This window comes from Platichthys flesus, chromosome 7 (assembly GCF_949316205.1).
Source record: "Platichthys flesus chromosome 7, fPlaFle2.1, whole genome shotgun sequence".
Classification (NCBI taxonomy): Eukaryota; Metazoa; Chordata; class Actinopteri; order Pleuronectiformes; family Pleuronectidae; genus Platichthys; species Platichthys flesus.
This window is the reverse complement of record NC_084951.1, coordinates 18,282,740-18,309,369: the sequence shown is the minus strand read 5'-3', so window position 1 is coordinate 18,309,369 and position 26,630 is coordinate 18,282,740. Positions and strand designations below refer to the sequence as shown.

At 43.5% G+C, this 26,630-nt stretch overlaps 1 protein-coding gene across 1 annotated transcript; it reads right to left on the bottom strand.

Annotated features, from left to right (window-relative positions):
- Positions 1–11: 11 nt before the first annotated feature.
- plcg1 (phospholipase C, gamma 1) lies at positions 12–26,630 on the bottom strand. The gene is made up of 33 exons (XM_062391772.1): positions 26,376–26,630; positions 24,891–25,168; positions 18,140–18,292; positions 17,664–17,757; positions 17,506–17,553; positions 16,903–16,987; positions 16,664–16,747; positions 16,248–16,270; positions 16,090–16,159; positions 15,898–15,999; positions 14,500–14,618; positions 13,912–13,997; positions 13,400–13,520; positions 13,029–13,197; positions 12,770–12,892; positions 12,127–12,228; positions 11,708–11,895; positions 10,884–11,084; positions 10,646–10,765; positions 10,330–10,510; positions 10,117–10,194; positions 9,919–10,022; positions 9,284–9,377; positions 9,007–9,076; positions 7,969–8,129; positions 6,385–6,481; positions 6,064–6,288; positions 5,815–5,963; positions 5,290–5,404; positions 4,271–4,432; positions 4,090–4,178; positions 3,134–3,402; positions 12–3,036 (listed from the first exon to the last, which is right to left on the bottom strand). The coding sequence occupies exons 2-33, from the start codon at positions 25,105–25,107 to the stop codon at positions 2,994–2,996; spliced, it is 3,942 nt and encodes a 1,313-aa protein (XP_062247756.1). The 5' UTR covers positions 25,108–25,168; positions 26,376–26,630; the 3' UTR covers positions 12–2,993.

The following is a 26,630-nucleotide window of genomic DNA, read 5'->3' as shown; positions in this document are numbered from 1 at the left end:
ACAAAGTAGTATAAAGTAGTAAGTATTTTATTTACTTTTCAGGCTTGAATATGTTTCATATGAAAAGCAAAAATTAAAATGAATACTTCTCCTCTCCATAGTTTAGGCACGTTACAGAAAGGCGACTGTAAATGAGACGGAACAGACACGATTGAAAACAAAAAGAACGAATGACACTTAAGGCCTTGTACGAACACACCCACACACAGGCGCTCTAAGTCCTTCTGTCTGATTCGACCTCTTTACAGTTTGTTGATGCCGCTGCAGCACGTACAACAGGCGAGTCGGGGACATGTCAACCAGACGCAGCTGCTGACATGAAGTCCCACCAGTCCAAATGAAGAGACCACACCTGAGTGGGTGTACCATGGCTGTGCAGGTGCTAGTTACGCCCAGCGGGGGCACGTGAATGATGAGGCTTTAATGTGATGTGTACAAAGATGGAGGCACGTATAGATGTTAGCAGACAGTACGAGAAATGCAGCCCTAGAGGGAGAGCTCTCCGCAAAAACAAAAACAAAATACCATTCATGGACCGCTGGAGAAGTAAATGTAATATGGAGGAACTTTGGGTTTAATAATGGCACGCATACAAAAACAAGAAAAACATGCCACAAAAGTTTCAGTTAGTCCTCAAGCATTCACTCCTGTCCCTGCTTTTACCTTAAATCATACCATATGGCTTGTCTCAGTGTTTCAGCACTGAGTGGGAATACTGAGTTTACATCATATATCATCATACACAGAGAGAAAACACTGTTTCTGATGCAAACCTGGAAAGGTGACACCGTCAGTTATATGGAGGCCCCCCCCACCCCTACCTCAGGCACCTTTTATCAGCCGCCGGCCACAGAAAGCTCCGGCTCGGCCTGTTCCTACCAAACACACTCTCACACAGGAAATGAAGAGCTCCCTGCCCCTTCAGGAGGAAACCAACCTTCACCCCAACAGAAGTCTGAACATTTGTGAGTCCGAGGCCGAACGAGGGTCCGAAGTTGTGGCCGATGAATTGTGAAGTGCAGCGTTTGGCGTTCACCAGGATAAAGTCCACATTTTTGTACATTTCATCACAAACTAACTCATGGGCAGTGGCGAACTGAACTGTATCTCGTGGCACTGGAACTTAAAATCCCACACAGGTCACTGGGAGGCTGCTTAGTGACAAAACTCACCAGAACATAACAGCAGCACAGACACAGTTCCCTACATCTGTGTGGTGCTGCAAAACAATATGGCCTTGTAGTCGTTTAGTTTTTTTAACACCTTACTTTGGCAAAACAAACCTTCTCACCTGCTTAGAGTTTGTCGACAAGTTTCTCATCCAAACATGTAAAAACTCCTTTTGCACAAACTAAACCAAGCTGGTGGCAGAGAGTCACTTTTGCTTAGACATCTGTTGGTACTAGAACATACTTGTGTCACAGTAATCGCATAAAGGGGCCGTCGCTTTTGCTTTAAAGATACAAACGTGAGTAGAATATTTACATTTAAAAAAAAACATTCAATTATAAATACGGGGAACACGTGGCTGCACAGTTAAACTTGTAACAGTGCAACAATCTACAAATCCAATATTCACTCATGGTGTACAGAATGTGAAACATTCACCACGTTCCCCCCGTAAATGAAAATGTTTTAAAATGTGTTTAATGTTTTCCTCAACACTTCTGTTATTCCAAAAAATAAAGAAATCAGCATGCTGCCATTACAACACGGGGGGGGGGGGGGGGACGATACATACAAGAAATCAAAAACTTTCTGACCACAAGCCTCATTAAACACTCAGAACTCAAACTGTGTGCCTGCTTTAACAAAGAGTGAGGATTCAAATAGACGTGACCATTAAGGAGTAAGACTGGAAGTGAGTGAGACAGTTGTGAGAATGTGTTGCGTTGCTTCCGAAGGCGTCTGCAGTGCAGGAAAGTGGAATGATGTGCAGTCTGTTTTGGAATGTAAACTAGCTGAAGTAAAAATGACTGTGTGTGTGTGTGTGTGTGTTTGAGTGTGTTCCGAGACAACATGAGCTGCTGCCTTCTCTCCCACCGCTTCGACAACAACAACAGGTTATGACATCTTCCTGATGCCTTTCCGAAATAAAATAAAAAAAGAAGGTAAAAATAAAAAATGTAAAATCCCCCCAGGATTACTGTGTCAGACTGGAGACTCATTCCTCCACAAAGCCAAGAGGAGAGAGATGTGAATAAAAAGCCATAGAGAGCCCTCATGTTTTACACATATACATAAAAAGTCACATTATGAATGTCTAAAGGTTTAAATAATTATAATAATTAAAAACATGAATACAGGAGCTCTTTGAGAGCAGGTCAGCTGCAGCTGTTCTCTGGCCAACAGCATAGCAGGAATAAATATATATGTTCATATACGCCAAATAGAGTAGATCAAAGAAAGGTAACTGGGAGACAGTTTCAAACTGACACCTCTTTGAGCTCCGTCTCTCTGTCCCTCCTCTAAAGCCTCCCAACCAAGCAGCTGTTGTGCACACTTCATACACGATAGAGGACGACTTGCACCGCAAATGACCCGTCCAGAGCTGGAACTCGTTCAGCCTTGTGTTTGTTCTCCTGTGAATGTCCCGTTTCTTCTTCCTGTCCGCCGGGCTCCGCTTCCTCGCAGCGCCCACCCTCCCCACGCACACACCCTCCCCTCTTCTTATGTCCGAGTCCCTTCTCCTCCTCCTCAGGCGAGCGCTGAGGAGGCAGGCCGGGGATAGAGCGCCAGAGAGAGGGCGAAAGGGGAGAGAGAGAGCGAGACAGAGGGGTGGGTGTTGGAAAATGGAGGGAGGGAGAGCTGCCTGAAATGTAGGCCAAAGCGGTGGTGGGCGTTTCCATGGAAACAGTGTTCACAGCAGTCAGTGACATCATCGGTACGGGGGGGAGGCGACTGGGTGAGGAGGAGGAGGAGGAGTAAGGGGGGTTGAGGTGATGGTGGCGGTGGGGGGGGTGCGACAGAAATTCGTCCTGATTGCCTTGGACTTAGACGCGGTTCTCTCCACCCACTCGGGTCCTCCGCAAATTCCTGAGGTGGAGACAAAGACAGGAGGAGGACTTCTAGAATCGTCTCTGCGCTTCCAAAGTCCCCGCACGCACCAAAAGGCAGCGCGGCTCACACTTACCCTCTGTTCTGAGCGTCCATGTGGTCCAGCAGGGTCTCCTGGGGCACCCTGAATTCGTCCAGAGGGGACTGGTAGCGGGATTCAAAGGAGCCCTCCCTCCCCGCGTAGGCCATAGCCTGGGCCGGCGACTGGGGCAGAGCGGACATGCTGGAGGAGGTCGAAGACACAGAGCTCAAATCCCCGAGCCGTTCCCGGCCTGCCTGGGCGGATGCTGACACTGACGTGGTCCCGACCGCAAGAAACGGGCTCAGAACCTCTCCGTTCTCCTCCTGAGAGAACAAGGACGAAAGAGATGGTACTCGTGTCAACTCCAGAGTTTCCAAAGTGTTCATGGCTTTGGAGTTAAATGTGACATTAAGACCATTTCCATTAGAATCAGCAAGCAGGCTCAGACTGTTTCGTTGTTCTAGCTGAGAGTGACATGACACATTGATGAGTCTGCTTCATATGTTTTGGGTTTAGATGAGACTGAAGACAAAGTTTTATTTATTTAGCAATTCTCATTATAAAAAGATTTAAAGGCTTCAGTATTAAGTAGGATTTCCTTGTAAGAAACTGGTACCGTGTAACTAGCCAACTAACCCACTAACCAACCAACTAACTAACTAGGAGCTGGTTAGCAAAGTTTAAAGACTGTGACGAGGGGGACCAGCTTGCCTGTCTCTGTCTATTACTACTGTCCTCCTATTAGTACCAGTAAAGCATTTAATATGTAATAACTTAGATTAACCTATTTTTGATAAATTAAACAAAGTATAAACCAACAGTTTTAAAGTCAGTTAATGGTTTGATAGTTTCTTTTGAGAGTCCAGTACATAACTGGTGGTCATGGGATATAAACCACCAGTGGAGCCCGAGTCCCTGCGTCTCCTCTCTGTTTGTATGTGAGTGTTTTCTGATAGTTTCAACATCATGGAGCAGCTTGAGGATCGGCTCAGTAACAAACAGCAGCTCACCCTTCCTGTGATGATGTCCATGTGGACTAACAGAGAGGCCAGCTCCAGGTCCTCGTTGTAGCTGTTCTTCAGAGGTACGGATCTGTAACCTGGTGACACAACAAGACTTTGATTACAGCACAGATTTGCTGCAATGGCATCATTGTGGTCGTCTCAGAGAGGAAACTATCTTTGTGTGTACCTGTCTTCAGCCCGTGAATGGGGAATGTGGCCTGGGCCAAGAAGTTTGGGTCGTTGAACATGTCAATCTCATAAACCACAAAGCGTAGGAAGGCGAATGCCGAGTTGCACACAGCGAACTGGAAAGGCTTCTGGGGCCACGTGGGGTTCAGACCATTATCAGCTGCACAACACAAACAAAGATGGAAAGAGAAGAGAAATGTTAAACATGGATCCACCAATGGTGTCGTAACAAAATCTTTAACTAGGGAAACAGAAGTGTTTGAAATTATACTACAGTAACTGTTCTGATAACATTTGTATTATGCATTATATATAGATTTTAAACGGTACAAAACTATAAAAAAAAATACTCTTTCCACTTCCTAAGGACACAGAGGAACATACATACGAATAAGAAAATAGCAGAGGATACTGGAGATCCTCATTTAGGTGAACAGATAAACTATCACAACATAAAGCTGGTTGTGCTCAGGTCAGAATTTACAGTCCAGAACTGCCGACTCCTAAATAAATGTGTTTCTACATCTGTGGGAATACCGCCACATCTGCCAAGTCACATTAATGCCTTGTCTTAACGGGTATTTTCCTCTTAGTTTGAAATAAATCTCAGTTTTAGTGATTTAACACAGTTTGATGCAGACGAGTCACAAACACAAAGAAAAAAGTCTGCAGGAAAAGTCTGTCTATCATCAGATACAGAAAAGCATGAAACTAAATTAATTTCTCCAGAAACCAATAAATATTGTTTTCTCAAAGATTTTTTTTTTATTTATAAATAAGTCATAAATTTGGCATGATACTTAAAATCGCAGATGCAATTCCAAAGCCAAACAATAAACCCTGACAAGAGCTGTATCAGATCTGTGTCCACACCACGTTTCCCTTTTTGTTCCCACACATGGCTCAGTTGTTTTGTACAACTTCCTGTTTTTCTAGGACCAGACAGGAAACTACATGAGGATACCGTATCCAGTAAACAACTCATTGACCCTGTGCTACAATCAGAGCAGCTCTCACCTGCCGAGTCGGTCTTTTGCTTGATACTGTCGTAATCTGCGCCGCACACCTCGATCTCGATCAGAGGACAGACGATGCCCCGTCCGTGCTTGGGCAGGTGCCGGGCGCCCAAAACCTTTAGAGAGGGGAAGAGGAACATGAGTTACTGCTTTAGAACTTCTCACTTGTTTCAGCTCATAAATACAACTGTGAGCTGGTTCTGTCCAGGATCTATGACCTCTTAGTAAGTGTAAGGTTGTTTAATCGCTCTGGACATCAGAGATAATTATATCCTTAGAAAGTGTGAGGAAAGAAAATGTCAAACTGACTCTAAGAATATATATAAATATTTCTCAAGTCAGTTGATATAAGACTGAGTTAAGAGGCCAAGAAGGAGGATAAGATTTGAAGCAAATTGCAGCCAGCAGGTGCCAATGGTTGTAAAGCACCTCAGTGCCCTTCATGATTTACGTCTCACAGTTTGAAAACCTTTCTATTAGTGTATCACACATGCAAACACAGAGTAGGATCCTGGCGTTACTGTACCTCTATCTCTAAAGTGATTTGATCCAGGCCTCGTAGCGTATGTCTGTCAAACGGATCGAAGCTATCGTCCCTCATGATGGGCGGTTGAAGGACGTAGCCGCTCTTTCCGTTCAACATGAACAGGGCCTGGTTCATCTGCATGGGCTTGTCTGCATGTGGAGAAAAGAGCAGAGGGAAGTTAATCAAAGAGTTAGACAAGGTTCTGTCTACACCGCCTATCGGCTCTGACACAGAAGGTAGATACGGTACCTGCGGTCTGGAAGTTGAGCGCTACCAGCTGGGAGCCGCAGAGCCACATGGGAAGTGGGTCATAGTTGGAGGAGTCTAGTCTCTGGCCCCTGGGGTAGATCCTGGACAGCTGCAGTCGATTGTACTGCAGGAACTTCTTGCCCTTGATCTTGTTGACGTATTTCTCTGCCTTGGTCTCCGGGAATGATGACATGTCCCGGAAACAGGCCCGCTCGGTGCCGATTTCTACAGGCGGCAGGGAGAGAAGGACACAACTGACCCACCTGTACTGGTATTGGACATATTGATTTATGTTGCCGAATGTGTGTGTGTAATTCTTACTGTCTTCATCGAACGGCACAGGCCTACAGTAGATGACCAGCTCGGATAATTCTAGTGCGATCTTCTTCCTCCTCTCCATTATCTTCCCCTCTTCCAGCTGTGCACAGAGACAACTTCAAATCAGGGCCGGGCAATTAACCGAAAATGTATCGAAACCGACATTTATAACCTTTAAACGTCTTAATCTGGCTCATGATGGTCAATTCTGTGAATGCTTTCCCCAAATGTGTGCATTCATGAACTTTCAGGTTCAATTAGCAGCGGAGGCCCGGGTACCTAGTAGGTAAACACGATCCCTAACTTATTAGGACACGTACAGGACTTGAAGTTTATTTGGTGTTTGTTTGATTCATTTAGGAGTTTAGGAGACATTTATTAAAAATTGGAAAAAAAAGCCCAACATTACACGAGACGCGCAGAGCCAGGCCATCAGTGTTAAAATGACCAGAAGGATTCATGAGCAGACATCATTGACTAATAACTAAACACAAGTGATTGTTTGTGTGAAGAGCGACAGATACAAGGAGACACCCCCACACACACACCTGCAAATAGGAGAAAAGTTCTTCCCACAGATATGAAGCAAGGCTGTTTTAACTTAATTGTTGCAGAAGAAGCGACGCCCACGTCTTCTAGTTATCTGAGGTCATGGTGGCAGCAGGCTAACCAGGGTCATTCCAGCTCCTTCTGGACTGGATCCTGGGACAGTCCCAGACTAGATGGGATGTTTAATCCCAATCAGATGCCTGAACCCCCTCCACTGTCAGCGTTTGAAGAGAAAGAGCAGCAAATCTTCTTTGAGCTCCAATCCGAACTTCCGAAGCCTTTTACCCTATCTTTAAATCGCAGCCAGGCTTCTCTATGGAGAAGCTCATTTAAGCTGTTTGTATCAACGACTTCATTCTTTCAGTCATTTACCGAGAGCTCATGAGAAAAGGTGAGGATCAGAATGTAGCTCGACTGGTAAACTGAACGCTTGGCCTTTAGGCTTCACTCCCTCTTCACCTCAGAGGTACAATGACCACGCTGATCCACCTGTCAGTCTCCTGCTTCATCATCCGCTCACTTGTGAAAATAAAAACTCCTTCACACGGGGCAGCAACTCACACCACAACGGGAGAGAGCAATCCACTGTTACGGCAGATAAAAAAAAAGACCTACTGCCACTTGCATTTCCCATTGACTTATACAGCCACTAGCATATGGACTTCAGAATCTCATCCTGAACACTTGAGGTCCTCTGACGAAGTCAACAGAACCACATCTGCAAAGAGCAGTGACGCAATACTAAAGTCCCTAAACCAGGCTCTCTCCTCACCCCAGCCCTGGGCCCTGAGCGGATGCTCGCCTGAGGATTCATTCTTTCCCAAAGACTATTGCTCAACCGAGGAAAAACAAAACAGCCTCCAGGTGAGTGAGCGTGTAACTGCTGAGAAATACCCCATGAGCTTATCATTGTTTCCTAAATAAGTCAGGGGTATTACAGGGCAAGTGCAAGTCGTGACTGGCTCTTTAAACCCACACTGTGGCATGAGCAATTCTTGGCCTGCTCTTCCTGTTTGCCACTTCATGCAGTATAGTTACCTTTGCCTCTGAGGTCATGGTGACCTCACGGATTTTGAACACCCATTCCTTGAGCTCTTCTTGGCTGCTGGCAGCAACATCCAGCACTAGGCCCGTCCGCATGGTGTTCGGCACAAGTGAGAAGACGTGGGGCCGGCTGCCTTTCCCTTCAGGACGCACAACTGAAGAGAAGAAAGAGGAAATGGTGAGAGAAATAGAGAAGAGGACAAAAAATATGGGTTCCACTTACTTATTTTTACTTGAAGTATTTCCCTCCAGCCACCCAAATGTGAAATATTTTCATATAAAGAACTAAAGCATATGAACTGGTGAGGTATGGAGAGAAAATCCTGCTTTTAAACCACTTAAATAATTAACAAACCATCAATAAAGCAGCGTATTTGTCTTCTTTTGATCGACTACGTGTACATCTTCAATTTGATTTAAAGATGTTCTCCAAATAAAAAGTCAGAGGAGAACAGTGTTTAGGTTGAAATATTTAGAACTTTGAGCAAAGCAGGCCTGCCTCGAGGTTCAGCATCATCACTTTCTCCCCAGGAAAACAACAGACACAGCGGCTGCAGCTCTGCCAGTGGTCTCATGAAGGAAGCCAATGAACAAAGTGTTCAGAACGATATAATTACATCTTTCCCACACCACTAGATGGAGCCAGAGAGCTAACCCCCCCCTTTCAAACACATAGAATCAGGCTCAAGTATTAACTCATTAGCAGAGAGCACAACAATCCTGGACAGCATGTGCCAACACTAATGGGTTGTGTATTGGATTGGAGGATGTCAATAAGATATCGATACAGAGCTGTGAGAAAAGAGTAATAACAAAACAGAAAGGAGAAGAATTAATAATAGAAGAGGCTGATAATGGATTATAAAAAAAAAGTAAACAAAGTGGTGACAGTGTTCTTTTTGCAGTTAAAGAAACAGAGTCCTGAGTTCATGTGCAAGCATATGACGGACAGAAAATGCAGGTTGGCCTCTGGCACGGTGACTGCCTGCTCTGCAAGCCTGCAGGCAGACAGGAAGTGGAGGGGCCACTCACCAATCTGACAGGAAGAGACGTCCACGCTTCCTCTCAGCAGATCTCCCAGAGGGCTGTTCTCTGTCATCTCCTGCTTGACAGAAAAGACGAGGATTAAGATAGAAGTTATCGCCCTGTTTGAAGTAATAATCCACTTCACACATGTTTCTGTGTGGCACGTGGATAACTGACAGATGAGCGACACGGCCTAACCTCCCTGTGGGAGTCACTAATTTCACTTTAAATATACAAATGTGTAGCATGTAGGCTTCTCTCAGTTTTGGGGTTTGATGCTCACAGTTCTGTCAGGCTCCACAGCTGAGGGACTGATCTCCTCCACGTAGTTAGCAGGAAACCACAGCTGCTTCTTCCCTCCACAGTCCCCCTTCCACCTGTAGAGAGAGATATATGATAAGATAAAATGCAATGGGAACTTAACACCTCTTAGAAAAAGGGCTTTTAGCTCATCTCATGGTCCCATGCCTGTATCAGTTAGCTCCCATTTAACACAACTATATTTTATTGTCCAAATCAAAGATATCAATTTAAATTTGTCTCAGAGAATTTACAGATAATAAAGATATGTGATGATAAAATAAAGAGCTTAGTTTGATAAAAGTTAAACGAAACGTCATGAGTGTATTGCTCGATCTAAAAAAAATAAAAGATACTGTTTGGCAAAAAAGACGAAACAGCTCTAATATCGCATGTTTTCGTCTCTGATTTACAACAAATGCAGTTGGTCTATGACCAGAGCCGCTAAGAAGCAGCCTAGAAAAGCTGCAGCAATTAAGACGGAAATGCTCCGTCAACATTTATCGGTCTGAATAATTCATTGGTTATAGCTCTGGGTCAGGATAGGACAGTGTCTCAGTCCAGACCTTGGCAGTGACCTTGTGTTTGAATGGATGAGTCATTATTCCAGCCACTCACCATCCTCCTTCCTGTTTGTCCACATTAGAGATGACAGCGTTTTTGGTGAAGGAGAGCTCATCGTCTCTCTGGGCTTTATACTCGTACATGGCTCTCACCGTACACTGAAAAGACAAGACACATGGCTTTGACACGTGTTCAAAGGTTCCACCACACACACTGGTCAAAATGTGCAGAATTCAAAATGTGAACTCTAACCTTGAATGTGGGCATTTGGTTGGCCTCCACGTAGAAACCTGGATTCCTGCCCTCGTACAGTGACCCGTAGTCTGGCTCCTGTTAGAAAATAGATTGTGTAGACAGGTCTTTTCATTTGGCTGCAGGAGATTTACCACAGAATGCAAACTATTCTATATATGTATTCTTAATAATCTCTAATGAAAGTGCCTTAGACTTCATAGCAATACTTACAGCAGTGCCTATCTTCTCCAGTGTGTCCTCATTGATGGGGTAGCGCAGCTTCATTTTGCGGTAGAGAGGTTGTTTCTCATAGTAGCTGATGAGATCTACAAGGCTGTCAAACTCGGAGGTGCCCAGCACCACGGTCTGACCCTCCTGCTGCACGCGACAGTGCTTTATCTTACCCTCGGCCCTGTGTAGAAAACACAGACATGATATCAAGTATGATATACCTGTATTTCTCTATACTCTTCCTGGTACATTAAAAGGAAGTAAAGAGATAACTTGAGATATAATCTGTCATGATCGTAAGAGAGGACTAAGTTACCTGAAGGAAATGGCAAATGAGTTGGGTTCCGCCCTCTTCCTGACAAGGAAGGCCCCGTCACGAGGAACTCTCATTAACATGTTCTCAGCATGGCTCCTGGACAGGTTTGCATGGTACCACCTTGGGAAGAAGAAGAAATCAAACCAATAAATATTAATTTCAGGATCCTTATACATTAAAGTATCAGCGACCAGTCTGCACTGTCATCAGTGAAGGTCAGTTCAGTGTTGAGACTCACTCCTTGCTTTCGTGGGCATTGGTCTGAGGCACCGGCTCAGTCAGCTTCATCTCAAACTCATTGCACCGCAGCGCCACCTGCTGGTAGTGGGTGATCAGGGCAAAGAGCGTGTCGAACACCAGGTTGTCAGTCAGGTAGAACTTGGGGCTGCCGGCCTCCTGACGCGAGTGGATGCGACAGTGCTGCACCCGCCCTGACCGCCTGGTGCAGAGAAGAGTGAGACAGAGGAAAAGAGAAGGTCATTGTTGCATCATTATGACCAAGTGAAAGGCCCTGCCCCCATTATTAACCTTGAACACGCTGCACTCCGAGCATATACACATGGTTTACATGCATTGTGTGAGAATCACATACAAACAGATTGATTAGCTGTGATACCTCCTCTCATGCAAAGTCTATGCATTTGCAGACAGAAGGTGAATGGTCACATTTTAGACCGTGACAACGACTACATTCAATTAGCGATGGAGATTGACAATGATTGATCTGCATGTGTCAATCAGCTGTTTGCACGAGTTTAACCCAACAGATCACACACAATGAGAATGGGAGAGTTTCCCATTGACATGTACATAAAGTCATATTATAAAGGCACCATACAGGCTACAATTCACATTCAATTTAATAAAAACGACGACATGAGAAATTTACTACTTAATACAGCTTAAAGATTTGATTTAAAAAATATTCAATTACATTTCTAAATAATATTATCACTGAGTTTAATGTTTATGTAACCATGCAAGTAACTATCGTTGCCAAACAAATGCACACAGTCTGTAAAGTTAGCAGGATTTATAAATGTAAAAGTATGTGAATTATACCAGAAGGACAACGTGTAGTCTCCCACAAAGGTCTCGCTCTCTCGGACCAGGAAAGAGCCATCAGGAGCTCCAGTCTCCAGGCAGTACTCCGACAGCAGCCTCTCGGCTATCTGCCGCCCGTCTCGCCCTGCGCCCAGCTTCCCGTGGAACCATTTCTCTGTCACGTGCTGGTCCATACCATTGGACACCTGGGAGGTTAGAACAGAGGGAGATGTTACTCAGCTCATTGCCATTACAAAACTAGACACTTAAAAATGCATTACATTCTGAAACTGATCCTGTAAAAGCCCTGCAAGTTCTCAAAAATGAAAGTTACCTCTAACCCATGCAGGAATTCAAGTAATGCTCATACTATGTGTGAATTGAGTGTAACGTCTGATTCAAGGTTTCTTCTCAAACAGCGGATCAGGCCTACTAACCTCTCTGTGCTCCTCCTCATCATCGTTACCCTGGTTATTGGAGGTCTCCTCCGAGTAGTAGATCTTACTCATGGTCAGGACAAAGAAATGAGGATACCACTCCTGAGAGGGAAGGAGGGAGGATATAGGGAGAAAGACTTTGATTAAATATTCAGAGGATCCATGTGTTGCACTAAAAAGTGGCCAAAGTAAGCAAGAGGCAAGAAACAGAACTCAACTGATCAAGAAAAGCAGCTCATATTCGTTTATTTTTTAGATTTGGTCATTTCTACCTCCGTGAAGGAGGTTATGTTTTCACCCCGCTTTCCATTTGTTTATTTTTTCAGGAGGATTATGCAAGAACTGATTTCTACGAGAAGGATGGGGCATGGCCAAGAAAAAGATCAAATCATTTTTTTAACATTGCAAGATACTGCTATTGCCATTTCAAGAATTTCCCAGGCAATTATTCATCTTGATGAAAAAAAATCATATTTAAAAGGACCAATATCGACAATATGATTGTGAAACTGTTAGGTAGGTGTGTGTGTGAGTATGTTTATGACAGCTAAATAAACTAATATTTAAAAGCATAAACGACCAGATAAGAAGCATATTTGTATCATTCTCCCTTTTTCCACGAACACCGACTGAATGTGCTTACATGGTTAATTGGGTCTTCCAAGTACAGGATGCCGTTTTTGATGGAGTTGCTGATATCATTCTCCGAGTAGGGAGTGGAGGTGGACACCTCCTCATAGGCACTTCCTTCTGCGAGTTTCTTATGCTGCAGGTGAAAAGAGAGAGGAGCACAGACGGACAGAGGAAGAAGAAGATACACAATCAGACCCATTATGTTGCCGGAACACAGTGTACAAAACATCCATTCACACTTTCTCCTGTGGGAAAAATTGGCTCCGGACCTTGATCAGGATTTTCCTCTTGAGCTGGTTGGGTGAGGGCAGGCCGTCGGCTGAGATATCCACCGCCTTGGTCAGCAGCTGGTCTCCAAACACCTTCTTAAAGTGAGTGGCCATATTCCTCTGCTGCACAATACTACAGTGGTCCTCGATGGAGAGGATGATGGGATAACTGAGGGAGGACCAGAATCAAACACACATCAACCTCTTTATCTGCAGTTAGGAGTTGGTTTCTTATCTTATTTTCTCAAACACTACAACGATAAGTTATGCCACTGCAGCCTGTCCAGATTGTCGATTGATAGTTCTTTGGGCGAGCTATCTCGTTCTTTCATCTCATCTGACGTCTGTAAAAGGAAATCACAAAGACTTACTCAGAAGTGACGAAGGCGTGCTCTTTGATGGTGGTCAGGACATCACAAAACTTGATTTTTGTTGTGAGGGTGTGTCCATGGTAGATGACTGGCATTCCATCAGGACCATCCCAGCAATCCACTGAAAATAAACACACACACATCCTTGCAATGTTATTTCTTTCTACAGTACTGCATAGACAGATGTTAATATACAGGAAGTTACAGAAGAGTTTTAAGGCCTTTAACCTTGAAGATGCACATGTTAATGTTATGTTTGTTTTCTTTTGTCTGAGGCAAAGTTAACTTTTTTGGCTTAAATGGAAAACCTGCTCGACAAGGCTTTGGTGTTAGCTATCTTTGGTGCGGTTATGCAAGCGTAAGCGTGTGTTGGTAAGGGTGCGGCAGCTGCTCGAAAAGTTGAAATGTCAGCCAGAGTGGTATGAGAGTTAATTATTAGGTTGAAAGTCAAGGGGTAGCCATTTACTGTATGTGTAGTATAACTCCAGTGTGTGTGTTGTGTGTATACCCACACTCAATGCAGCGGCAGCCCATCCTCAGACAGCGAGCGTATGCCTCCAGGGACGACTCGCTGGAAAACTGGTCTCCCGTCAGGTAGCTAAAAATAAACGAGTAACGTCAACGTGCGCACACAAAAACACACATCTAACCTGTCCCTCAAAAGGTTTCACACGTCAGAGGCCATAAACACACACGCTCTCCATGATGGTGGCCTAAGCTCATTGATCGTGCCAAATCACAAGGGCTCCTTCTCTTTTGTTACTCATTCAGCCGGTCAATTCAAACACAATCAAAGCAGCGTGGAAGTTATTATTCCACTGCTCCGGTCCATTCCAGCCAAGTATTGTTCCACAACTAATACAGAAAATTATCACTTGAACTGCCTTTCACACACTTTTCAATGGGAGGAAAAATCCCTTTTCCTGCAAAATACACGCTGGGATCTCATTCTGGGACATAATTGTCAAATAATACACTTTTATCTGATTTTCTTTGGTTCGAGGTTTCAAGATAGGATGCCAGCCCTCAACGTTCCCAGGCTGTAATTACAACTGGTAGAACTGAACGTAAACACACGTCCTCCATTGCCTCTTTCTTACGTGTTGTGCGAGGAGGAGATCCAGTAGTGGGACAGAGGGTTGTTCATATTCTCGGGACACACTAGATCCAGGTTGGACTCCCAGATGGTGTTCTCTTTGGAGAACAGATACGTCAGGAACTGCACAGAACAGAGAAGAATGAAGAAAATGAGGCTGAGAATGAAATTGTGGGCTTTCAAACGGCCTGTGTTCTACACCAGATTTAAAGACACACCACAATATAACAAGAATGGCGAGGAAGTATAAGAGAGTCAAGCACCGCGAAGAAACTTAAATCTGGTGGCTCGCAGCTCCAAGGCAATTGACAAACAGGTAGTTACAGAAAAATGTGTAAACTTGGGGAGGATGGGAAGCCCTCCTGCAGGGAAAAACTATTAGCATCTGATTTACACATACGACCATAAGGATGTTGAGATTGTGTTTGCAGCATAGGACGCAAATGGTTTTGTGTTGTATTTACAAGTGATAATGTATCTCTTAAAATATCTAAAAAAGCTTGATCTCTATATAATCACATCTGTAACTGAACTCACATCAAATATTTCAATGCAATAATCCGTCTGAACCATAAGCAGTTACTACAGTGGCACACATGTTTTGCTAAAGACAACAAAACAATTGCAAATGCCTTTGAAACCACAGAGCAGGGGCATTGTGGGAAAACCATTTGCATGTAAGCAAGTAGTGCAAGTTAGTGGTGTTGTCCTGCAGCCTCAGGCAGCAGTTAGTAATTAGATACATTTTCTTTTTTAACAGATACAGAATATGCATCAGCTAAATAATTTGGATTTTCTTGTGATAAGTTGCAGACTTAGAACTTCAGATAAGTCACAGTTTGTATGACAGAGGTCTACAGGGTTGTTAGTCTGAGAGTCCAGAGGTTGAACATTTGGGTTCAGTCTGTGCAGAAAAGGTGAAGGTGGTATACGTTGTCCTATCAGCACTTCTTCTTCTTATATAAATTTGTTTAAGCCATTTTTAGCCGTTATTCTCAGTATGACCAGGGCCTGTACACCCGCCATCTAAAACACTATAAGCGGGGGCAAAGACAAACTGCACCCACTCCCACAGGCTGTCTCCTGGTGCACGCCTCTTTTCGTTTGTCAATCAAAGCTTTATTCTGACCACAGAAGCATCTCCCGCCTTCTGTCGAACCCTCACACGGCGCCCCAGGCAATAACCTTTTATATGTGTGGGAGGAGGTGCTTGAGGCTGAGATCGTGGCTAGCTGAGGTAAATTTAGATCATCTTAAGCCCACGCGATCAAGGTAGGGGTCTTCCGAAAAACAAAACTGATGAATATTTATTCAAATTTTCCATTAGAGAGCAAAGGGTGAGAAAGGAAGTGAGAAAAAAGGGGGCAAAAGAAAATGTGAGAGGCGGTGGGAGTGCTTGTACCTCGTCTTGGTGGAAATATGGCTGTTCCACTTCTCTCAGGGGGTCTTTCAGATAGCCGAACATAAACTCCTGAACACTGTTGTTGTCTGTAGCCCACGTTTCCTGGATTCACATAGAAACACAGATGTATTGGGATATGCGAATGAAACACATCTGCGAAAAAATAAAGGTTCAAAGGCCCGCAGATATTACCTTTTGAGACTCCAGGAGGAAGCTCTTTAAATCCTCCAGGGACATCCTCTGCTCTGGTCTGTCAATAAACCTGGCAGAGAAAAGTAATGGTTCACTTCAGTAACATGTGACGCAGCAGAAACATTCACTGTCTTTGTGTGTGTTTACTTCTGACATACCTTTGTAGAAACGGGATTTCCATCTGCAGGATTGATCGAAAAGTGAAATTCAATTAGTAATTCAAAGTGCTGTTATTTTGATGTTTAAAAAAGATGAACATGGACATCCTGTAGAGGGCTGGGTGGTTAGACTTGGTGAGGGGGGCACTGAGGTCATTCATTTAATCTGACCACAGCTTGCCTGTCTCCTCATCTGAGTGCATGTGTCTATGTGTGTGTGTGTGTGGTTGTCCTAATGGCCTCCACCAAAGGGGTTTGTTGGGTTTTTAACTGGTCCATATTGATCTCACAGCCATTTGAGAGCAGACAGATGGGGAGGGGGGTGGGTACGCCTTGGCAGGGCATCAGATGGGGAACAGGGGGATGAAAGTGCCGGGACAGAACCATCTGTTGATAAACAAAATGACTGCACTTACGTTTTTCTGGGCGTCGAACATGAGGCTGCGATAGAGCTGGGCAAACTGACTGAAGGACACGTCTCCGTTCCTCAGCTCGGAGTCCTACGAAAACACGAAGCGACGCGAGAGGGAAGCAACACAGGACTGTTAACGAGAAATCATAAATCTTCGGTCTCTGCCAACTTCTCTTTTAATGTGATATGTATGTCAGACAGATGGGAGCGGGGGGAGCTTTGTGATAACTAGGTGGTGGTTACCGGAAGCTTCTCTCGGAGGAACCTCATGTTGGGCACCCTGTAGTTGACCTGGCTCAGCATGCTCTTCAGATCCTTACAGGATATCCTAAACACATACACACTTTTAGTTGAAACACAAACATGGACATGCACGTACAATAAGCATGAGCACTTGTGCTCACTCGCACACGTAGACACACTGAACACCAGCAAACGCACGTCCCCTACTAGCTCTGCTAAGTATCTTTGGCTTCACTTTTACTACACAGCCTGGAATTTTGGCCGGAGCAGACAATACCCCAGCAGCGTAACAAAGGCTTGCTCTTTCATCAGGGATGTAGCAGCCAAACAACTCTGTGCATCTCCTCCATCCTCTGCAGTCTGTTTCCTGCTGCAGGAAGAGGTGCTGGTGTGTGACTGAGAGCTTAGTTTCTTCACTACACCTCAACTGAGCACTCAGCAGACAAACATACCAGTAGGATTTCGACTTGCCCTAGATGTTGCACCGGGGAAAGGCTGCGCGACTGGTGAACAATACAATCAAGTTATATCTAATTACGGCCATTTCCTGTGAGGTCGATCTGATTAACTCTGCAGTTTTCATCTTTGACTGAGCCGACTCACCTGTCCTCTCTGTTGCGATCCACCGAGTAGAACTGCTTACGTAACCACCTAAAACAACACAATAAAGAGAATTCATGCAGCAACCAGAAGAGAAAGTATGACGTCTGTTCACATCAATAACTCTGGAAACGGTGTGTATACACATTAGTGTTGTTTACCTCTCTATCTGAAGTGGGGTTGGTGACTTCAGCGTGTCGGCCACAAGCCAGTTCAACCCCTTCACCCACATGGTCATCTCCTCATCAGATGTTGCTGAGGAAAAAGAAACACGGTTTACTTTTAATAAAGGAATGAAAGTTGAAGTTTTGTTTGGGGGATAGTTTTCCTTGCACGAGATAAGGGTCTAAGAATAGAGGGTGATGTTGTGTGAAATGATCTTAGAGCCAAATGGACCTGGTTTAATATTCGCAATTTTGATTCGACTCTGAGATTTTTACTCATAAACACAAGAGCAACAAACACAAAAAAATAGTGACTGATAAAAACATTGAACATCTTTGGGGCTAATGTCTTACAGATTGAGGTGCATGGTTAATAACCTTATTAACAGAGCTATTCCTGTTCAGAATATGATGCAAAGGTGAAATACTGATGTGCTGGCTGTATCTGAATGGGTGTACGTCTCGGTGCTTACCTGCCAGGCTGAGGGACTTGAGGCGAAACTCGGTTCCATACAGGATGACGAAGCAGTGGGCCTGTTCCAGCCGCGCTGCAGAGTCCTCCACGTAGCGCTCAAAGTCGCGCGACTTCTGTCCAGGACGGATCTCCTTGATCTCCCGAATGTCAACTGGGAGGAGAGACACATACAAGTGTTAGCTATGACAGAGAGCCTCCTCAGTACGACTGGGAAACATCGATTATCTGGAAAACACAATAATAATTTACGATATTCAGATATCAGCACTGATCATCAGATTCAATACGATTTCATTTCCTAAAGTCCATAATCAATTCATCCGGTTTCAGCCCAGTTGTTGATGATTGATCTATGTGCAAAAAAGATGGGCAAGAGAAATTCGTCCATTACCTGTTTGTTCATTTTTTGTTATAAGTTACAATTTGCTTGGAAATAATAACTTGCATGATACAATTTTGTTACATAAGAATTTCTTCAGGAAAATGCTCCTAAATAACACGTGCACAATGTTTTTATAATATAATTTCAGAAAATAGGGCCTCAGTTCTAAGACACAGACCAAGATGTATGAGTTTAAAGCCCCTTGACCACATACAACATTGAAAGTGAGACTTGAACCACATCTGAACCATAGAGACACAGATAGATTTGAAGTTCATTTGAAGTTATGACCATGTCAGCAAACCCAAATTAAGCTTAGTCTCTCTCTCACCACTGAGATCAATCAAAGCCACACTCATCTGAAAATAAGAGCCAGCCTGAGCCACTCGCACAAACCAGTTAATACTGGGACTGGTCTGCTCTGTACGACAGAGCTTTGAAACCTGTCACAGACACATTGTACATAAGTGTGTTGTATAAAGAGAGTTTTAAAAGTCTTTTCATCATATAAACTGAGTCCAAAGGGCATGAAGCACAGGTAACAACACTGATATGCCACTGAACAACACTGCCTCCCTTACTCATATCTTTTATTTATCCAACGTTTTATGACACGGGGCTATTTTGGTCTTGACTGCATTAAAGAGCAGTTACATTATGAATGTGGGCTGTAAAGTATCTCAATGGATTCCTACCAGGGCTACCACACTAGAAGTTTAAGACCTACAGCCAGGACTCTCCTGCTAAATACACACCCATCCACACCGACACACTTTTTTCAGCTCCTGCTCCTCTTCCTGCACCCGAACCACACATCCTGTGCTTTTGTCGCCTACACACCACATCTGTGCTCACGTATAGGTGAGAGTGAGCATGTTCTCTTCTGAAGCGAGCATAAAAAACCCTAGTGTGTCTTCTCATGCAAAATTTCACCCAGTCAAGCCCTCTGATCGTACATCATATCTCAGTTTACTTTACTGACAACACAGGCCTGCAGACTTCCGCTGAGAGCAAGGCGGCTTTGACAGGCTGATCTGTTACAAAACACTTTAAGTCACTGGAGTAAAAATATTTGGTGCCTGCCTCAGACAGATGCAGGAAATAAAGAGATAGCCAGAGGTGTAACCTTACCGAAGGAGATGAGAGGAGGCATCCTGCAGCACACACCAGCACTTCCTCCAGCGCCTCTGCCTTCCACAACATTTCTACCATGCCCCCTCACAAGGGCTGGATTTATATGATAATGTTCATAACCATTGCCAATGATAAAACCGAGTCTCAGAACCGAATATGTTATCTGAGTGAGGAGTGACACTGTATATCAATTAAACCTGTCGTTTGGCAGCAAGATTATGCAAAAACGACAGTATGGATTTCCACAAAAACTTGATATACAATTATTGCGTGGATCAGGATAAAAATAGCAGATCCAGAAATATTCACCAATTTCCCAGGGAATAACTTATGGGCCTTAATGAAGAAGATCAGGAATAATGATTGTACTGATTTTCTATGAGTGTGTGAAATTTGTTGCGGCTTGATTGAATTTAAAGGGACTGCTTGGCCTTGGAGCAGATCAGAGTCTCAGAACCAAATATTGGGGCTTGTTACCATTTCTCTATGACATTTCAAAAATCGAATGATTAACTGATAATGAAAGTAGTTGTTGCAAAACTGGGATTTCGATCCCTGACCATCTAGTGAATCTACAGATGTGGAGTTGATGCCGACTCTTGCAAACTGACGGGTTGATGCTACAGACAGAAAACAGGTTTGATTGGTACACAGTGTCACTCCTCACTCAGATAACATTAATAATAATCCGCATTGCATCTTCAGTTAGTTCAGCGCATGAGAATCGCTGTCGTCAATTGTGTGTTGCAGAGGAGAAAAAAAATACAACTGCACAGTATTGACAAAAAAATCTATAGCTGTGATATGAATTGTATTAAGATCAATTCGACTTCTGACGGAATAATGTATCTCTGAGTGGTTTTAAATCTACTAATTTCCTTCTCGTCTTTGTCGTATTTGATTGGAAACTAACACCTTTTTGCTTTTGGGATTGTTCGACAAAACAAGAATCTTTAAACTACAAAGATTGGCCTACGAAAAATTGCAGAAAGCGATATTTCACCATTTTCTGCCATTCTATAAACAATTCATTGGGAAAATTATCAATATTCCAATTCACTAATGGAACCATGGGTTTGCAGCCTTTATTGCAATGTGTTTAGTATTTAAAGCCTAATTGTAAAGCTAAAACTGCAATTAAAATTGTATATATATTTCCTGTAACTGTGGAGCCCACAGCGTGACCCTGTTTCAGAGTGCACTTCCACAACAGCCAATCATATCAGTTCCCTCGATACCACATCGAATTAGGTTTCCTGACAAATAACTGTCAGGCAGCAACATGGATTCTGCTCCAGCCCAAAGAAGCAAGTCATCGCTAGAGCTGCGCTTGATTTCCAGTGATAACCTGATCTTTATTACAATGTTCTCATGCAGACATAAACAATCCAAAAAGGCAGACGCACGCTGTAACACCCTGTCGCTCCCTGCGGGTTAATGTCCCAATAATTTGCAGATACATTTTTCAGAGATGCACTGGGCTGACAGCCAAGTGCGCGACAGAAAAAAGGAGCTGTGCATTAGTTGGAAATGACATCAGACGTCTGAGGCGACAAAGCCTGTGTTTGACTGATTTACAGGAGGTATGGAAAAAGTAAGTCAGTGACGACATTTCAAGTGACCGGTAATTCCATCCACATTTACATCACTGAGAAGTCAACAAAAACTATTGGAGGATTTCTTCAACATTTAGTGGTTTTAGAATTTCATCTTCAAAGTAATTTCCAGGATGTAGTTGTCCACATGTACGTTAATTGGTGCTAAATGCAGATCAATATGGGCCCATTAGGATTCTGATATCACACAGTTTCCCAAAATCCTCTCTTGAAGACACGTCATGTCCCTCTGCTCAATTCACCATTCAAGTTAGTATAAAAACTATACAGATTTATGTATGTATGAGTATTGTCTCAGTTCATTATTAAGTTTGTAAAATGTCCATCCTAGTTCCCCAGAATCCAAAGCCAAACATGTTCATCTTGCAGTTATATAAAGCATTTTTAAAAAGAGAAGTAAATACTCACAACTGAGAAGCAGTAACAAGGAGGTTTTGTCATTATTGCTTGAAAAATTACCTAACTTGTCTTAAACAATCACAAAATTAGATTTCAATGAATTTTCTGCTGATAACAGAATTAATTATCTTGCTATTTGTTTTAGCTGTAATTCAGTCAATCCGGAGTCTGTCAACGGTATATTTGTGTCTGATTTACTGGTTATCAGAGAAGCATTATGGATGTGTCAGCACAGGCCGATATTCGGTCTAATGATAATCACAGACATGTTTCTCTGTTGTTGTTAAGCATATTATGGTGTCCAATGGTTTGTAAATACTTTATATACTTTAACTTCATGAAGAACATAAAAAGCAGCGATGCTCCACCTTGTATTTCTGTAATATTTTGTCCACAAGCTCTAATCTTATTTCACTGAGTGGTTTTCTGTATCTGGTTTAAATCATGCTGGATCAAATCTATCAGGGGACATGTTCTTTCCTATATTTGGTAACAATATATATTATGATATATATAGCCATTTATTTTTTTCAGAGGCGGATTCTGATATAGATGGGAGATTTTCGTTTTAAGATACAGGGTGCATCAGCCAATTGCATTTTCTAAAGCCATAGATTCTTAATAGGGATTCCTCCAGCTGATCGTAACTTAAGATTCACTTTGTTATCATTCAGACCAAACACCAGACAAGTGCACAGTACAACGAAATGCTTTGGGTTCCTAAGTAGGTATAAAAACTATCTTAGTATATCAAGTATTTGACAGCAGACATATAAACTATGTTGGCAGTTTAGTACCTCTGCAATAACTAACAAAGTGATCCTGTTTATTATGACCGTCCTGCAGTAAATTCTGCCTTGATGAAGGTTATAATGTTCAGCTCTTATTACCTCTGCCAAGGAGATTATGTTTTCGTCCCTGTCTGTTTTCTTGCTTTTGTCGTTTGTCAGATAAAAACAATTGCGTGGTTCAGGATGAAAGTGGCAGATCCAGGAATATTCACTAATTTCCCAGGGAATAAATGAAGTCCTTAATGAAGAAGATCAGGCATATTGAGTGAACTGATATCTATGAGTGTGGGAAATTGGTTGCAGCTTGATTGAATTTAAAGGGACGGCTGGGCCTTTGTGCAGATATGAGCTCTATTGAGTGCTATCCTTGTAGAAACTGTGTCAGCGCCATGTTGATTCAACTGTGTGATCGTCTAGGAGGATGTTGATTGTGGTGCGGTTGAGCTGTAATGCATTTTTTTTTTGGGGGGGGAGATTCAGCCTCTCACTGTCATAAACAGGGTCAACAAAGTGATAGAAACCAATTTCCTTGTAACAAAGGATGATCCGCAGCATCCAACATACCCTGATGGATCAGGAGAGGGGTCAGCTGGATCTCTAAACCTAATTCATTATACATTAGAACAATCATGGAAGGTAGACTTTATGTAGGACTGTATTAGACAGCACCAGTTTAATCTACCTGTTACTTACAAGCCGCCAGTTGAGTGTATATCTGTCAGAAGCAAATATGGGTCATTGTATCAGGCTGGCATCATCCTAGCTCTAGTGATGCTATATTGTATCTACACCGTATGGCATTAAATACGAATACTTTGAAATAAGGGTAATTAGTCAGTAACTCATTCTCACATGAGTTTGTCTTCCGGTCACACTCACATGCTCATGAGTCATGTCTAAGTAGCTGCGATGTCTTCAGTAACATATTTAGACATTTGACGTTCTAAAAATGGATTTCATTTGAATAACACAGATTGTATGCGTCAGGTACTAAAGGCCTTCCATTTGTGATGTCCCCTGCCACAACTTCCATCCCGTCACCTACCACCAAATCGCTCTGCCAGACCACATCCTGCTTCGTCAAGATACACACCAGCATTATGATATTGACAGCACAGAGAGATACAATGTGCAGAAAGCATCGTTCTAGGATGACGATGACGGCACCAAGAAGAGAAACTAATTTGAGAGAGGAGAGAATTTTAAAGGCCGACACCTCTCAGCTTTTATATTTAGCAACAAGCAAGAGGGCCGTTCCCACTGAATGAATGGACGCCGTTCTCCCACTGCCATTGATAAGGGGGGTAAATACAGCAGGCCAAACCGTTCCCAAACGATCACACGCTTCCAGTAAAAAACCCTCATATTCTATTTCTGTGCATTAATGAGCCGCTGAGGCCAATTTCACATCTCCAGGAGTATCGGATGGCAGCTCTGAGCTCATACGTGTATGCAACCCTTCATCGCAGAGAAGATGATACTGTTGTGTTAAAGAAGAAGAAGAAAAAAACCAAAGACTTCTGTCCTCTTCTCTGTGTTTGTGTGTCTGCGTGTGCTCTTGTTGTTGCATCCGGAGCAGAGTACAGCTGTGCACGAGGCATCCTGCTCCCCTCCAGACGTATGAATTAACGACTCGCCGAAGCCCAGCACACCCCCGGCTAGAGATGCACTGTTTTGTTAAAGATTAACCTGAGCCTCAGCTTCCTCCCAGATTGCAACATATTCCTATTACCGCCACAAAAGGGTTCCGGGAAGCAATATCTCTTCTGATTGTTGACCCTGAGTTTGTACCCGAGGTGTGATTCATCCCCTGGCTGTTCCTTTGAACTAGTCATTGGACTCTTATTCTATCTAAATGACAAACAACAATCACATCAACAAAGCAAATCAAGTTTAGCAAACCTGAAAAGCAACTTTCATCTACCAGCTCAATTAGAACTGGTAATATTCATGTTGGCATAACTGGTATTTTCTTTTCAGGAATGTTGTTTTATATCTTGAACGTTGTCTTTTTGGCCGTGGCTGCATCAGTTAGTTAATAAGCAATATATTTTTATTAGACTTCTTTATTTGCGTAAGATGAACCACTAAAGCATCTACCGGTTTCAGTTTCATTTCAAATCCTTGTTCCTAAAAAGGTGTCACATAACCAATATCATTGCATTTACTCAATAACATTGTGATATTTTGAAGGATCTAAAAGATTGTGGAAGTGACACAATTCCCCAGATGCTCACAATACCACCGTGTCATCATGTGTACACACCAAGTCTGCTCTGAGCCGGTCAAGCCCCTCACTACATGTTGTAACCGTCATATTTCTGAACGTATGTAAACAATCTATTTTTGGCATGAATGCCGGCATTGTACAACCAAAATACCAGTTCATGTGTGTGTGTTTTGTGTTTGTGTTTGCACGCTACTCACTCTCTCCCTCTATTTTATCCGTGCCCCGAGTCCAGATAATAGTCCTGGTCTCCAGCTTGACTTGAAATGTCCTTCTCTCTGGCCGCTGGGACTTCTTGGAGTAAAAGAGCGTCAGCACTGTCCCCAGCTCCAGGTCTCGGTAGAGGTTGTTCATCTCTGTGTCGTTGTCCATCCACGGAACAGGTCCGTTGGAAAAGAAGCCCGAGGTCCCTGCCATGTTCACTTCCCCTGTTTGTTATCCGTTTCCTCTCAGAACAATCTGCTCAGTCCAGGGATACCTACAGCAGGAGAGGGGGAAACTCATGAAACAACAAATCACCGGAGACTTCTAGTGTGTCGGCACTGTACACACATTTTAACCCCAGTGAAGAGACGACATGTTTTCAATAAGGCTGGAAACCTTACTCTACATGTACTGTGCGTTTATACAGCTGCAAAATGTGAACCTGAAAAAAGCTGTTTCTTGCTTCTAAATCATTTTAAATTGTGTAATTTTGTATAATCTAAAAATATGAATTAGTAATTTCTAAAATGTGAAATATATTGTTATTATTACTTGTAAAACTGCCACATGAGATCGAACCTACCAAATAAACCTACAAATAGATTAGGACATTTTGAAATATGAATATATATGAACACACTTGTATTCATGTTTATTTTCAAACCGATAAGTCTTTCTGTAAAATGTGTGTATTGTTCTTCAATAAATTGACACTTAATTCATGTGTTCGTATAGAGTAACATTATTATAACTTAAATATGAAATGAACCACAGCTATATTGTATTGGATCTATAGAAAAGTGTCGATAATCACGTTAAGACCGATACATTGTGTTTGTAAACAAAGCAAACAACTTAAATCTTTCATCTCATCCGTGATTTGATAGATCTTTCTCCATGGGTGAGGTTTGTGCTAATGGCAGCTTGTCAAGTCCCTACAGTGACAGAGATTTATCCGTAATGAATGACAGCTGCAGCCCAAATAAAAGCCTCTATCGTGGGGGAAACGTGTTGATGGAGCCGATCCCAACATGTAAACTTTCTCCACGGAGGTCTGAGCCTTCACGGAGCAGCGGGGCTCTTTAATCTGGGTCCGACTGAACAACAGGCCCGTAACCTGCTGCAGAGGAGAACAAAGTTTCCTTTGAATTCACGAGGCGTCACATTATTCATGGAGAGGGAGAAAAAAAAAAAGAAGCAGTGGTGCTGGACGGCGGCGGAGGAGGAGTAGCAGGAGAGCGGGGCTAACGAGAGCCGCCTGGCTGTTTCCACGGCGTGGAGACGGGGCCGGGGAGAGTTAGCATTGCTGGGCCGGAGGAACGAATCATGGCCGGTGGGTTCTCTCCAGCAGAAACAAGCCCAGGCAGCCGCAGCCTCCGTCCCGCTCCCCCCCTCCTCTGTGCTCGTCTCACCGTGCGGAGGAAAAACTCAACAGGGAAAAACAACACGTCGCAGGGGCCGCGGTCCAGCTCGGTACCTACCGCCGCAATCTCGGCCCGACCGCGCATCTCCCGACGGCTGAGCCCGCTCCTCTCCGCTCGTGTGTCTCCGTTTCCCAGGCGCGCTCCCCGGTTTTCTTCGTCGCTCTCCCCCGGTTGTTAAATCATCGCCTTGGCCCGGAAAGACGCTGCAGTCCCGACGACAACAATCCCCGCGTCCTCCTCTCGCCTCCGGCCGTCCATAGAGAGAGAGAGAGCGAGGGAGAGAGAGAGGTGGGAAGGCACCGAGAGAGCCGC